Source organism: Sorex fumeus, unplaced genomic scaffold (genome assembly GCF_029834395.1).
Source record: "Sorex fumeus unplaced genomic scaffold, SorFum_2.1 ptg000122l, whole genome shotgun sequence".
NCBI classification, from domain to species: domain Eukaryota; kingdom Metazoa; phylum Chordata; class Mammalia; order Eulipotyphla; family Soricidae; genus Sorex; species Sorex fumeus.
Genome location: NW_026606179.1, coordinates 13,166,819 through 13,181,778, shown reverse-complemented (window position 1 = coordinate 13,181,778; position 14,960 = coordinate 13,166,819). Strand labels below are relative to the sequence as shown.

The following is a 14,960-nucleotide window of genomic DNA, read 5'->3' as shown; positions in this document are numbered from 1 at the left end:
AGCTCCTGTCAGGGGTCGCTGCCCACTGCTGTCCCTGCAGTGAACATTCAGGCCTCAGCACACACTTGACGCCTTCCCTTCATGTGACGTGCATGTGACACGATTCATCAGCTGAGCCCAGAAATTAGGGCCTTTTCTAAGATTTGTATGGTTTGAACAGATTCTGCTTTGTTTTTGCTTTGTTTGGAGGCCACCTGGCAATATTCAGGGCTTACTCCTGGCTTTGTGCCTAGGGATCACTGCTGGTGGGGCTTAGGAGACCATGAGGAATAGAAGGGATGGGACCTGAGTTGGCCCCCTGCAAGGCAAGTGCCCACCCTGGCCCCAGGTCTGGTGATTATTTAAAAACACATTGTGCCTTTAAATGATTCCATTAGTTTTCTATTTGGTTTATGCTAAAATATGGTTGAGCATCCTTGTAAAATATAGTCTTTCAGTCCAATATCCTGGAAATCCAGTTTATCCTTCTCTCTTTTGCATATAATCGAGGCCTCTGTCTGTTCCCCCAGAATTGACAGTGTGATGTCAGTTAGTTAGACAATGCAGTTTCTGCACCGTCATGGAAGAGAGAGAGAGAGAGAGAGTGTGTGTGTGTGTGTGTGTGTGTGTGTGTGTGTGTGGTGTGTGTGGGCGCGTGCGTGCACGTGCGTTATGTGTGTGTGCGCGTGTGCGTATTGTGGTGCAGTTTCTGTGTCGTTGTGAAAGAGGGTAGCGGAGCAATAGTACAGCAGGCAGGCAGTTTGCCAACCTGGGTTCTGTCCCCGGCATCCCATATCATATCACCCCTGAGAACTGCCAGGAGTCATTCCTGAGTGCAGAGCCAGGAGTAACCCCTGAGTATCGCCAGATGTGACCCAAAAAGGAGAGAGAGAGAGAGAGAGAGAGAGAGAGAGAGAGAGCGCTCGTGCGCTCATGCTCATATGCAGCCCAGTGGTTGCAAGGTGATGGCGGAGATCTCTGGGCTGAGGGGTAGGGGAAGCAGTGAGGGGAGGGGAAGGGGATCCCCGCAAGCCCGCTTGGTCCACATCAGGTCCAGGGTCTCTGCTGAGATGAGGTGTTTCTAATAGAGGACCAGGCAGACTCTCGTGGGGAATGTGGGCTCGTGAGCTGTGGAGCTCCAGTGTTTGTGTGGGGACATGGAGGACAACCACGGGGTTAGTGGGACCTCTTGCCGGGTGCTGGGCTAGTCGGCAGCAGAGAGAAGAGGTGCGGGTAACGGAGGCCTCCCCTGGGGCCCATCACTGCTGCGAGTGCCCTGCCGCTCCAGGAACAGCCTCAGCTCTGACGAACACATCGCCAGGTGCTGCTGCCTCCCCTCCCTCCCTGCACCCTGACTGCCACACCTTTTTTAGACACCCCTTCCCCACCCTATCCCAGTGTCTGAGCTTGCTCGCCCTCTGGAAAGACTCACACGCTGCGCTCAGACTGACCTTCCCCAGTAGATCTGAAGTTCCCTGAGGGACAGGCAGGACTGGGGCCTTGTCACTATGGGTATCTGGATGGACATTCAAGAACTGCACCCCACCGCCCCGCCTCAGGAGTCCCATTCAGCTGGCAGGGGGAGTGGTGGACACTGGAACTTCGCTGCAGACTTGGGCCAGGAGGTCACACAAGGTTCTGGGTAGGAGCAGAATTCCCTGTGTCAGTGGGTTGCGGGGGGACTGCCATGAGTGAACCCTGAGCCCCAACACACCAGACTGACAAGCCAGTATGACAGGAGTGGGCATGGCTCAAGGGGTCACTAGTGGGGAAAGGCAATTGTCAGTGTGAGGAAGGCTCCACACTCCTGCTGTGACTCTCAGTAGCTGGGATGCCAGCACACCCTTGTCCTCAGGATATCTGACACAGTGAGGGTAAACAGCCTGGCCCCGGGCCAGGAGTGGCTCTGCCACTGTAAAGTGGCCAGTGTCCTTCTGTCCCTGTCATGGAGTGTACATGGGGCCTCCTCTCGGCTTCCAGCGCCCCCCACAACCTCGTCCCCTACTCACACAGACCCACGATGGCTGGAACTTGCAGCCTGCAAGCAGGAAAGTGTTGCTAAGCGAGGTCATCCCATGGCTGTCCCTTAACACCACAAGCAAACTACAGGGCTGCCTTGAAGGGAGAGAGCAGGAAGACAGAGGCCAGGCGGATCCTCAAGCTGATTCCCTGCGCTGTCGGTGGCTCCCACGTTGCTCAGGGTCCCTGGAAATGGCTCTGTGCTGGGCCCGAGCAAGCCCCCACCATAGCTGGTCTCAGCCTTCTGACAGGTGCGGGCAGCGTCCCTGCAGGCATCTGTACCCCCAGGCAGGATGCCCACCCCAAGAAAGTGGTGGGTCCAGGACTCATGGGGATCATTGTAGTCCTGGCTGGTTCATCTCTCTGCTGGGGAGGGCTCAAAGCCTAAACAAGGAAGTGTCAGAGGGCCCCAGCCAGAAGGCACTGGACTCAGCCCCATGCAGGCACTGTTGGAGTTGGGGGTCTCCAGCTCTCTGGCTCCGGCTCCCCGGCTTAGTCTCACCCCTGCCACTTACAGGCTGTGCCTCCAGACAGCCCCCACTGAGGCTCCAGGGACAAAGATGGGGACAGACAGGTGGGGCTCCCCAGACCCTTCCCACAGGTCACTTGTTTGTACTACAGATGACCAGTGGGACAGACACACAGGGCAGAGGATGGACTGTGGGCAGTCCCCCAATCTCCCTTCCTGTTCTGCAAGGCGCTCAGCATCAAGAAGCTCCTCACGCCCCAAGGCCATGTGTGCTGGGTCTGACCAGTGCACCTGTGACCATGGGTAACAGCAGCAGCTTGGTAGACCTCACTCGGGCTGAGCCTGACAGCCCCGACTCTGTTGGATGTGGCTCTATAGGGACAAAAGGTGGGCAGTGCAGAGAGAGCTCAGTGGGCTGAGAAATGCCTTTGCATGCAGGAGACCCAGGTCCAGTCTCCGTCACTACGAGCAGCAGCCCCTGAACCCCAGTCTGGGAGCAGGCCCTGAGCACCTCTGGGTGTGGCTAAAAAATGGTGATGATAATAAGAAAAATAGCTAAAGAAGCACTCAGAACTATGGTGCATATATGTGATGGAATCCTCTGCTGTCAGCAGAGAGTTGTGCAGTTTGCTGCTGTGTAGATGGTTCGGGAGAGGGACAAACATAGAATGGTCTTCCCTGGGCAGGTATATAGAAGCATAGCTGGGGTCGGAACCATAGAACAATGGGGAGGGCGTTTGCCTTGCATGCAGACGACTCCAGGTTCAATCCCCAGCATCCCATGTGGTCCCCTGAGCACCACCAGGAGTAAATAGTGAGTGCAGCTCCAGGAGTAAGCCTTAAACATTGCTGCTATGATCCCCCCTCTGCCGACCCCCAATTTTTTTTTCTTTTTGGGTCACACCCGGCAATGCACAGGGTTACTCCTGGCTTTGCACTCAGGAAATACTCCTGGTGATGCTGGGGATGATGCTTGGGGGACCATATGGAATGCTGGGAATTGATCATGAATCAGCCGCGTGCAAGACAAACGCCCTACCCGCTGTGCTATCACTCCAGCTCCAATTTTTTTTTTTAATAAAGTATAGCAGGGTAGTGATGAATGCCCACGAGCAGCAGAGACTGAGGTCAGGGAGGGCATCAGTAAGAAGCTCCCCACTGGAGAGGGGGCAGGGATGGGGTGTATGGGACACTGCTCCGCGGAGTTCGTAGCTCTTTTCCTTCCTCATTGGGAAGCCAGCCCCGGGGTCTCGGGGACCTGCCAGCAGTCTCCTGGCCCATTTGGAACCTTCCTTAGGCCCCTGCCCCCTGGGAAGAAGCAGCTTCCAAAGGCCTGTTTGCACACCCTGTCCACACGCTCCGCTTTGCCCTGGGGACAGCTGCCCCGCCATCACTGTTCTCCCGCTCCAGCCAGAGCATCCTGGTGGTGGCTCTGAGAGACGGCGGCATCATTCCAGCCTCAGCCACCCCGCCTGTCACACCAACCGTTTAATAGGTACTGTTACGGCTCGGGCTCACCAACTAGGCTTTATATGCCTAATTGCCATATTTATACTGCTTTGAATTGATGATAAAGGGCTAGAATAGGAGGTGTGTGGTTTCCTCAGCTGTGACTTTTATAGGGGCGCTGTGTTACTTAAATCTCACCCTTCCTCTGTGCGCCTGGGTTTACTAGCAAGTTGCTTTTCTGTAACCCACATCGTCTTAAGACAAAGCATCCCCCACTGTTTTAGACTTCCTCCCGTGGGCCCATTTCCAGCCCCTGCACCTACGCACACGCGCGCGCTGTCTGTCACTCACTCTGCTCACTCAGGGCAGGCAGTCGACTCACTCCTGCCTCTGCAGATAAGCAGTGACTGTGACTCGGCATTGCTGGCGGGTTCCCCCCCCGGGCCCCATGCCCGGATCGGAACAGCAGGCCTGGCAAGCTGCCTGCAGGGCGCAGCAGCCAAGGAGAAGTCATTTCTCAGCATGATCCTGCCCTGGCATCCAAGACAGAAATAGTCTGAGTGCAAGGCCAGATCCCCGCCATGGTTCCGCCAGGTCTGCCTGGCACGGCCCTCCCCTCACGCTTGCCCTCGGCCACGGGACTCAGGCTGGACGTGCCTCCTGAGCGCCTGGGTGCCAGGCATGTGCTTCAGCCTATAGGGCCTCAGGGACCGGGAGGAGGCCCAGGTTCCAGGCCTGAGCTGGGCGTCATCCCTGCCCCCTCCCATTAGGGTCACACGGTGGGGAGGGGCCACTGTTGTCTCCCAGGGGCTTCCCCCAGTCCAAGCTTGTAGCTTAGCGCTGTGACAGCAGGAACTTCGTGGAGTGGGGATGGGCGTTCTGCTTTATCGCCCCTTTTCACCTGACAACCCTGGAGTGTAGGGGTTGGGATGTTGTTTCATAGGGGCTGGGGAGGAGGCGCTTAGTGCAGGGATGGAACTTGGGGCATACATGCTGGCTCGGCTCCCACAGTGAAGACGTTTGCCACGGTCATCAAGCTCACTCTCCGCAGCTGGACGAGCCTGGGCGGCACCAGTGTGTCTCAGGGACGAGCTGGCCAGTCATTGGTCAGTACCTGTCCAGCTTCTGGGGAGAGGCACATCCTTCCAGTGCTAGTGATATGCTCAGACCCCAGGCCAGCCCCTCCCCTGATGCCAGCCCCCTTTGCTTTTTTGCCATAGTGCTTAGGCTGTTTGTTTTCCTGTCTGGGTGGAAGAGCCCTGAGCAATGCCCTGGAGGCCCAGGGCCCCTTAGGACCCACAGCCTGGGGCTCAGTGGGCCACACCCAGTGATGCCCAGCGCTCAGTGGCGCCAGTGTAAGACCAGAGTTCGCCACATGTTGTGCATTCCTGTCTCTGCCACCTCTGTTCTTGTGTGTTGTGTTCTGACTTGATATAGGCAAAACCCAGGCCTCCTGCAGGGGCTGTGGAGTAGTCAGCCTGGGTGACCCACTGGCTGCGGAAGAGAAGCCGGACAGGTGTGTGTGCGTCTGTGTATCTGTGTGTATGTAGGGAGGCCTGCATAGTATGTGGGCTGCGGAAGAGAAGCCGGAGGGAGGGAGGGGTGTGTGTGTGTGTGTGTGTGTGTATGTGTGTGTGTGTGTGTGTGTGTGTGTGTAGGCCTGTGTAGTGTGTGGGCAGGGTAGGGCTGGGTTCTCTCTTTGTGGAGCCATTGGGCCACCCCCAGTCACAGCCCAGGCTGCTGGCCTGCAGGCGTGAGCTCACCAAGTCACACTTGAGCACCCAGGGCCGCCCTGGGCCCTGTTGGGTTGGCAGGAAACTCCCACAGCTGCTCCGACTGGGCAGACGCCTGGCTGCTCTGCAGGGCACAGTCTGCTCACCCCCAGCCGCCTGTGAATCCCCAGGCCAGTGTGGCACCATCCGCCAGGCTCCTCGCCACCCGACAGTCAGGACTCAGCGGGGTCCAGACCTCTCTCAGCTGATGGCAGCAGACCCAGGATCAGCCAGATGCAAGAGCCATCTGACACCCAGACTCAGTGTGAATTGCTCCCCCCAGACAGCAGCGGGTGGGGTCTGACACAGCCAGAGATGGGCCTAAAAGACAGCGAACAAAGAGACACCAGCTCCTGCAGGTGGGGTTAGACCAGGGGATAGCGCTGCACAGTGGGTCCCCACTTTCCAGGGCTTGACTCCCGGCACTGGAAGGAGTAGCCAGCCTGGGGCCACAGGGACCCGGCTCAGAAAGGGTCCTGGGGGATGCTGAGGAGAGTGGCCCCATTCTGGGGGGAGGAGCCTCATGTCCCCACTTGTCCCTGTGCATGTCTCAGGCAGTTTCTCTGCAGACAGGCTTGTCGCGACCGGGCCTTCACACAGACCCTGCCCACGGGGAGAGCCGCTGTCAGGGCTTGTTGGGGTGTAACGAGCAGAACAATCCGAGGGCTGCACCGTGCACCTCCTCCTGCTCCAGGTGCTGAGACGGTGTGGGCCTGGGCCTGGGGTCTGTCCCCGAGTCTGCAGCTCCCTCTGACCCTGAAAATGAGCTGCCTGCCTGTCTCTTGTGTGCGTGAGCCTGGGCAGACCGCCTCAGCCACAGCAGCGCCCACCCACCATTTTGTTCCAAGTGGCCATCACCAAACATGAGAAGTTTGGAGCCAGTTGGTTCACGTTGTCCATCAGGAAGTATTGACCAGTCATTTAGAGGGAAGCATGAGGGGGTTTTGGTGGTTGGGCCCAGGAGGTACCACCCAGGCAGAGACCTCTTGTTGCCGACCTCCCCGGTGCCACTTAGCTATGACCCCGCCCAGAGGCAGCAGGAGGAAGTGAGGCTGTACCTGCCGCAGGGGGCACCCTGGAACCAGCTGATGCTTGCACAGTTGGTGGTTTAGTGGATTAGGGCTTGGTAGGATACCATCAGGGGTGGCCAGGCGGGGAGGGGGGGTCTTGGAGGGCGACTCCCCCGCTCTTCCATATGTATGCCTGAGATTCGCCCCTTAGTGAAAACGTCCCCACCTAGGAACTGGGGTTCATGGTGCCGTGAGAGCTTAGGGAGAAGCACCTGGAGACGGAGCGTAGACAGGAGGCCAAGTTCTAGTCCCAGCACCTCGGAGCATGGCCCAGAAACAAATGACACCAGGCATGCTTAGGAGTCTGTCTCACACATAGTGAGCCTCCAGTGTCCAGGTGGTTTGGTTTGCTTGAGGACCACCCCTGGCAATACTCAGGGCTGACTCCTGGCTCTGTGCTCAAGAATCACCCCTGATGGGGCTCCAGAAACCATATGGGGTGCCGGGGATGGAACCTGGGTGGACTGCATGCAAGGCCAGTGCTGTAACCCTTGCTCTGGGGGTGCCTCCTAGACGTGACTACAGCGGAAGAGGGGCGGCAGAGGGGCGCCATCCCCTCGAGTGCCGCCGTGACCTGGCTATTTCCCACACTGAGAGGATAGTCACTTGCTTCTGCATTTCCTTTCCCCTGCCATGGCACAGCTATCTCAGACTGCCCGAGGAAGACGATGCTAAGGGTCCAGCATTGTTCTGCTGTTTCAAACTGTCACTTTGGCCATTCTGAACCCGACCTATTGCTCTGTTCCCAGAGAATAACTTGAAACCTAAAAGAAACTTTTGAAACCTGTGGGATCCTGGGGGTGGACCTGAGGACTCCACTGTACTAGCTTTCCAACCCCATTGGTTTGCTTGTGTTTGTTTTTAGAGGAAGAAAAAAAAGGCTGGAGCTGGAGAGATAGTACGGGGGGGGGGGGGGGGGGGCCTTCACTTGCATGCACCTAACCTGGGTTCCATCCCTGGCATTCCATGTGGTCTCCCGACCACCGACGGGAGTAACCCCTAAGTACCACTGGGTGGGGCAAAAAATAAGAAGAAAAGAAAGAGACATCCAAGGCCGCTGCTTAGCAGATCTCTGGAGGTTTCTCCTAAGTCTGGAAGCTTCAGGAATTAGGGGGAGGTTCTCAGGCAGGTTTCGGGGCTCCCTCGTAGAAGATGCTGCTTGTGAACCAAGGGTATGTTGGGGAGGGGTATTCTGGGCCCAAATGCCCGTTGGGCTCCCACATTTCTGGCCTCCCTCTGCAGTTTTCCCTCTGCTGTCAGCACTGGGTTTTGTTTTCATCAACATCTTAACGAGTAGTTGTGACAAATGGTAACTGGCCCGAGCAAATGATGCATTTCCGAAACGAAACGATGCCTGGCGCGGGGCAGAGCAGTGGCCCTGCTATTTTAAAATGGGATTTTGTAAAATAAACATGCGGGCCGCTTACAGGAAATACTAAGTTGATGATTAATTGGTGCTGGAGCTGGCCTTGCACTTAACAAATGCGCCTATGTCGGGGAGCACTCACTCCAGGGGTGAGGTCTCTGCGGGCGCCCCATTCATTGCTGGGGGAGGGGAGAGGAGGGCACTTCAGTGGCTTGTTATGCCCTGGGCGTGGGCAGGTGTGGGCCAGGGTGGTGGATGGCCCCAGGCCGGCCCGGGCCACACTCCCTGCATTGCTCAGTAATTGTTCCACTCCTGCTCTTTCTCTGAGTGTCTAGAAAATAGTCACCGTTCCAACCTCCCTGTCCAGGAAGGTGGTGCCTGCTGGCACATCCCGGCTTGCCAAGAGGCCGCTGAGTCATGAGTCAGCACATGAGCTGCTACCAGAGCTGCAAACCAGGGAGGAAGTCGAGACATGTCTGAGGCCAGTTTAAGAAAGCCACTAGGCAAAGAATCCATTGTCCCCTGGCACCACGTTGGCCTCCCAGGAACCACCCTGCCCCCTAGGCAAGAACAAGGCCCCCGGCATAATTGCTCGGGAAACACAAATCCCCACCCCCCAAAACAGAAAAAGACAAGACTCCGTTTTCTAATTACAGAAACTGCTCATTGTTACCAGGGACATTACTAGGCCCTCCCTGACCTCTGACTTCTGGAGGGGCGGGCAGCAATAGGGGCCCAGTCGCTGCTGCAGCTCCCCTGAGTTCCAGGAGCCCGGGAGTTCACTCTCATGTGTCACTCCTCAGGGGTATCCTATCAGGACCCCAGCCTGCTGGATGGATGTCGAGCATCTTCCAAAATCTTCTGGAGGGCCTGGACACTCGGCCCCATTACCTCTGGGCTATGTGTTTTGGGACCAGGAACCCCCTGGGTGAGCCTCTCTCTCTTCATCAGAGAGGAGCCACCCTGGGCTGTGTGTCCATCCCCCACACCCCCAGGTCCTGGAGCCTGCGCCCTTAACCCCCTTTCCCCTGGGGTAAAGGCCCGCGTGCAATTAACAGCTTTTAAGCCCTGGAACCGCTGGCTGGTGTCCCCACTCCTCCCCACTCAGCAGCTTCCCCCACCCGCCACCCTGGCTGCTTTCACTTCTCACCAGCAGGCCTCAGCCCCCCAGAGGCAGCAGCCATCCCAGCGCAGCTGAAGGCAGAGCTCTGGGCGTCTGGGGACGGGAGGATGCCTGTTAATTGGCTTCAGGGCCATGGCCTCTCACCACTGCCCACCTGCTTCCCTCCTCAGTGCCCACAGACAAGGCTTGAGGGGAGCAGTGTGGGTTTGGCAACCAGGGCACAGCCAGAGTTCCCATGGATGCCCCGTCCCTCAGCCCCTCTGACCTAGTCAGGCGGTGGTAGGCTTATCAGCACCCAGGGGTGCTGGAGGATTGGCGCTTACCAAGCAAGTTCTGGAAGCATTGCCACCTTCAGTGTAAAAAAAAAAATCTCATGACAGAACCAGAGCTTTATAGTAGAAGAAGCGGGGCAGGGCACTGGCCATGCACACAGCTGCCGAGTGTGACCCCTCAGCACCCTACATGGTTGCCCCCGTTCTGCAAGGAATCAGCCCTGAGCTCCGCCAGGTATGCCCCCCCCCCAAAAAAAAAGAAAAACTTATTAGGAGACGGAAGGAATTTTTGAAACCGAACATCTTTTTTTGTGTGTGTGCCGAAACCCAGGAACAAGCCAGAAACCAAACATCTTGTCTGGAAATAGGAAATCCTATTTATTCTAATCACGTGAAGGAAGAAGGGTTGGGTAGTAGAGCTGGGGGGGGGGGGGGTATGACAGCAGTTTGCTCTCATGGGGCCAGCCTGGTTTCATCCCCAACCCTGAGCACTTCGGGTTAAGTCCCAACCCTCTCCACATCCCACTTGGAAAAAAAAAAAGACATCAAAAAGAAATGACTGGTCTCAGATTTTGGGGGTCAAAGTAGTAGTGCATGTGTGCTGTGGACTGTTTGCAGACCAGAGCAGGATTACAACATACTTTGGTAGTGGGAAAGGAGAGTAGTTAAGACTTTATTTCCAGTGGGGAGGACACTTGCCTTGCATGCAGCCGACCCTGGTTCCATCCCAACACCCCATATGGTCCCCCAAGCACCGCCAGAAGTGATCCCCGGAGCACAGAGCCAGGAGTCAGCCTTGAGCAGCAGTAGGTGTGACCCAAAAACAAGCAAAAAAAAACAAAAACAAAAATTGAGCCCAAATGGGTTCAAGCGTCTGAGCCCAAGTGTTTCTCCTTCCCGCAGGACTGAGCACTGAAGGCATTTACCGGGTGAGCGGGAACAAGTCGGAGATGGAGAGTCTGCAGAGACAGTTCGACCAAGGTACGACCAACCCCTTAGAGCCGCCACGGGGGAGGCGAGGCCCAGGGTTGGCATCTCCCGGGCATCCCTCAGGACCAACCAGGTTCTTAAGTTGGGTCTTGTTCACATGTGGCCTGGCCAGAGCAGCCCCTCGAGAACATACGCACATGTGTGCACACATAAGACACGTGTGCTCCCTCTCTACAGCTGGCCGTGGGGAACAAGGGGGGAAGGGAAGCCCCACTCCATCGTGCGGGTAGGATTCAATAGTGCTACACACTGAAGGGCCAGTTTCACATGTGCAGGAGCCACTTGGTAGTGGGAGAGACAGCCCGGGGACAAGGCACCAGCCTCACACAGCAACCGGGGTTTAGTCCGCGGTACTCCCTGGTATGATCCCTGAGCAAAAAACCAAAGAGTTTTGGGTTTGTACCCCACCAACAAGAAGCCGTGACTCTTTCTCAGTAGCTGATTTCTTACAAGTCAGGAATGCAGTGAAGTATGTAAACAGAAACTGGAGCCGAGGTCAGGGCGCCAGGCGGGAGGGGCAGAGGGGGACATGCTCCAGCGGGCCTGCTCCCTGGGAAGGCCAGGGCTGGCTGTGGGCAAGGTGGGGGCCGTGTTGGTCACCACTGTGAAGAGAGCCCTGGGGGGCTGTCCAGCTCTTCCCCGAGTGGCACCACAGAAGACATCCCTCGGGTGTCTCCCCGGGACCCGGCCCCCAGGCTGCGTCTGTGTTCACCCACCCCCGACTTCCCTTCAGACCACAACCTGGACTTGGCCGAGAAGGACTTCACTGTCAACACCGTGGCCGGCGCCATGAAGAGCTTTTTCTCCGAACTGCCCGAGCCCTTGGTCCCCTACGGCATGCAGAGCGACCTGGTGGAGGCGCACAGTGAGTAGGGCATCCCTCAGCTGGGTTCCGGATGAGATCGGGGTGCCTCTGCGCCTGTCACCCCTCTTCTCCCATCTGTCACTGAAGAGTGTTAGCATGTGGCGGGGGGGAGGGGGAAGCGCCATGGCCCTGGCCAGATGGCCACGAGCTGCATCTGCCCCACTGTCCCCTGGGGAGCCTTGGCTGAGCTTCCCACGTGGGTACCATCTCCCATGTTGACAGCAATCCCCCACTCTGACCCGCGGGAGCCCAGCCCCCTCGCCTCATCTCCCCTCTGCCCACCAAGCTCCAGAGGGACTTTGAGCAGCACAGCACACGCTCAGGCTAACCAGAGGCAGATGCAGGGGGCAGGGGTGCTCAGGAGGCTGGGAGGAGGACCGTGAACCCTGAATCACTGAAGCTGCAGGCACCCCAGCCCCGCCACCTCCCCTCAGCCCCCAGCGGGGGATGTCTGCACACCTTGTTGGGAAGAAGGGGAAGCAGGAGCCCGGCCGCATTTCTCTGTGCTTGGCGCCATCTAGAGGCAGCCGGAGGTCATGCACCCGCAGAACCCCCATTGCTTCTTGGGGAGTTGCTGAGGGAGCATCTTTGTGTCTGCAGGGGCTGGGGCCAGAGCGGAAAATGCACCGAGGGGGGGTCAGCTGCCTTTCCCACCGCCTGCTTCCTTCCGCCTGCGTTTCGGCCCTAGGCTGGCAGGGGTGGGGACTCATCGCTTCCTCTTCCCATTGTGTTTCCTGTGCCCGGCCTTGGCTGGATTCTTCAAGTCTTGAGGGCTGGTGGGGGTGGGGGGGTTGCATCTTGCTAACTTGGCACCTTCCCTCCTGAGTAGGGAGTAAAGGGGGGAGGGGCGCACCATGGGCTAGTGCTGAAGGGCCAGGGGACGAGGAGCCCCAAGCCTTGAGCCATGGTTCAGGCTGACTGGGTTTCCATGGCAACGGTGCCTTGCCCCCCTCTTTCCACTTAGTCCCTCGAAGCTGTTATGTCTGTGTGTGATCAGAGCCAGGATGTGGCTTAAATGCCAAGGTCACTGGCAGAAGGTGGTCCCACGCTGGGACCAGGGGCACGGGTGGAGACTTGAGCAGCAGTGACACCCTGACCCAGCCCTGCTCTGCCCCTCCTGTGTGGGTGGTGCCCATTGTCATCTAGGTGGGACCCAGGGCCCCTGTGTGCAGAGCTGCCTTGCAGCCCTTGTGAGCTGCCCAAAGCTCCTTGGCCTTATTCATTTGTTTGGTTTGGGGCCCACCTGACAGTGTTCTGGGGCCCCTGTGGGGTGGTAGGATGGAACCCGGGTCAGCCGTGTGCAAGACGAATGACCTTAACACCTGTGTTGTCCCCCAGCCCATCCTCCTGCTGGGTCACTGAGGTCCAGTGGGTACCCACGACCCCAGATAGGGGTGTCCCCTGAAGTGCTGGGGCTACCTCACCCTGGGAAGGATAGAAGTGCCATTGTGGTGCCCAGGAGAGGAAGGAGACAGTGGCCCTGCGTCCTGCGCCCCGGCAAGGCACCCGCGCCTCCTCCCCCCACCCCCCACCTTGAGTCTTGTGTCAGCCATCTTTTATTTTGTTGTTTTGTCTTGCTTTGTTTCTGGGCCACACCCAGCAATATTCAGGGGCTTCTCCTGGCTGTGCGCTCAGGAATTACTCCTGGCGGGCTGCGGGGACCATAGGGGATGCTGGGGATCAACCCTGGGTTGGCTTCATGCAAGGCCAGCGCCTTCCCCTCTGTCCTGTCACTCCGGTCCCGTCATTGAAGATCAACAGTTCCGGGTTTTGGAGCTCAAGGCCACAGGTTGTGTGTGTCCATTGGGCTGAATCCCAGTAAATAAATTGAGATAAATCTTGGGTTCCAAGATAGGAAGGTGGGGGCCAGAGAGGCTGCTCAGAGATCAGTGCACAGGCTGCGCGGATGGGGTGGGGAGGGCCCAGAAACAGAAGAAGAGAGAGGAAGCCCGAGTGGCCACAGAGGACTGTCAACTAGATGTTTTCTGAGCGGCCTGCTGGGGGGCCCTCCCGGCAGCAGCCCCTTGTGAGAACGAGAGCTCTCGGCTCATTCACCTCAGGGACGTACAGCATCTTCCTACATGGCACCCTTCCGAGGAGTTTTTGGGTACCTGTCAGTTCTTCTGGGAGCTCCTGTGGACAGGTTCAGTCCTGAGACTGGTTCCCCAAGAAGCCTTGGAGCCCTTTTGTCTGCCCCAAAATCCCAATCCTGACGGGGCACCTCTCCCAGTGCTGGGGGTTGGGAGACCCTTTTGGGTGTCAGGAGACTCCCGCTGTCCCCAGGAGCCCCTGTAGTCAGGAGGTACATGAGCAGCCCTGTGTTCAGGGAGAGGACAGTCCACTGTCTGCTCAGGAGGCAGAGCCCAGCCCCAGGGGCAGCCCCAAGAGTAGTGCCTTTGATGGTCGTGGCACTGGACAGCCTTACCCCGGGTGTGGACAGTGCTGAACACCCCCCCAGATGGCCGTGACCCGTGCCCCTCCCCCCACAGAGATCAACGACCGTGAGCAGAAGCTGCACGCACTCAAGGATGTGCTCCGGCGCTTCCCGCGCGAGAACCACGAGGTCTTCAAGTATGTCATCTCGCACCTCAACAAGTAAGTGGGGTCAGAGCTGGGTGTGGGGGCGTGCCCGACAGGGATGCTGACACGCCTGTCGCCCCCCAGGGTCAGCCACAACAACAAGGTGAACCTGATGACCAGCGAGAACCTATCCATCTGCTTCTGGCCCACGCTCATGCGGCCCGACTTCAGCACCATGGACGCGCTGACGGCCACGCGCACCTACCAGACAATCATCGAGCTCTTCATCCAGCAGTGCCCCTTCTTCTTCTACAACCGGCCCATCAGCGAGGCCCCCGGCGCCGCGCCCAGCTCCCCGTCAGCCCTGGCCGCCGCCGTGCCCTTCCTCACGTCCACCCCGGTCACCAGCCAGCCCTCCCCACCCCAGTCCCCGCCGCCCACCCCGCAGTCCCCGCTGCAGCCCCTGCTCCCCACGCAGCTGCAAGCCGAGCACACGCTGTGAGCCCCGGGACTGGTGGGCGCGGCGAGGTAGGGTGGGGGGCCGCCCCGGGATTGGGCGCCCCGCAGGACTGAAGGGCCGGTCCCAGGTGCGCACCCCGCTCCCCACCCACTGGACAGAGCCCGGGGTGCATGCCCCCAGAGAACATGCCCCGTCTGTGGGGTCGGTCCCTGCCCGGGGCACAGCCTGGCCGGCCCCTCCTGGGGAACACTAAGTCAGCCGGCGCCGTGCCCCCCAGGTACGCTGCTGAAGGCGCTAGCACGGTGGGGGTGGGGGTGGGGGGCAGCGGGGTGCCTGGACCGGAAGAGTGCACGCCCCCGGCCCCCCCCAGGCTTCGGGACACAATCCCCTCCAACAGGAACACTGGAAGGAAAGCAAGAGCCCCCCGGGACCCACAGAAGGAAGAACTGCAGACCTGGGGGGCGGGGCGGGCAGGCGTTTGAGAGCAAAACTGGGGTGCCGGAGGCTGCCCGCCACCGACCCTGGCTCGGGCGCCTGCTTTCCACTCACTACAGAGCTACGGAACGTTGCTGCTGCTGCTGCTGCGTGTGTGTGTGCTGCGTGCGT

General features: G+C 58.6%; 1 protein-coding gene across 1 annotated transcript in view; it reads left to right on the top strand.

Moving 5' to 3' along the window:
* ARHGAP35 (Rho GTPase activating protein 35) overlaps window positions 1-14,514 on the top strand; it is an 82,684-nt gene extending 68,170 nt beyond the window's left edge. Inside the window, exons 4-7 of the mRNA XM_056137072.1 lie at window positions 10,423-10,500; window positions 11,243-11,374; window positions 13,864-13,969; window positions 14,039-14,514. Of these exons, the coding sequence (XP_055993047.1) occupies window positions 10,423-10,500; window positions 11,243-11,374; window positions 13,864-13,969; window positions 14,039-14,396 (674 nt within the window). The 3' untranslated portion in view covers window positions 14,397-14,514. The remainder of the gene's footprint in view (window positions 1-10,422; window positions 10,501-11,242; window positions 11,375-13,863; window positions 13,970-14,038) is intronic.
* Window positions 14,515-14,960: the final 446 nt, after the last annotated feature.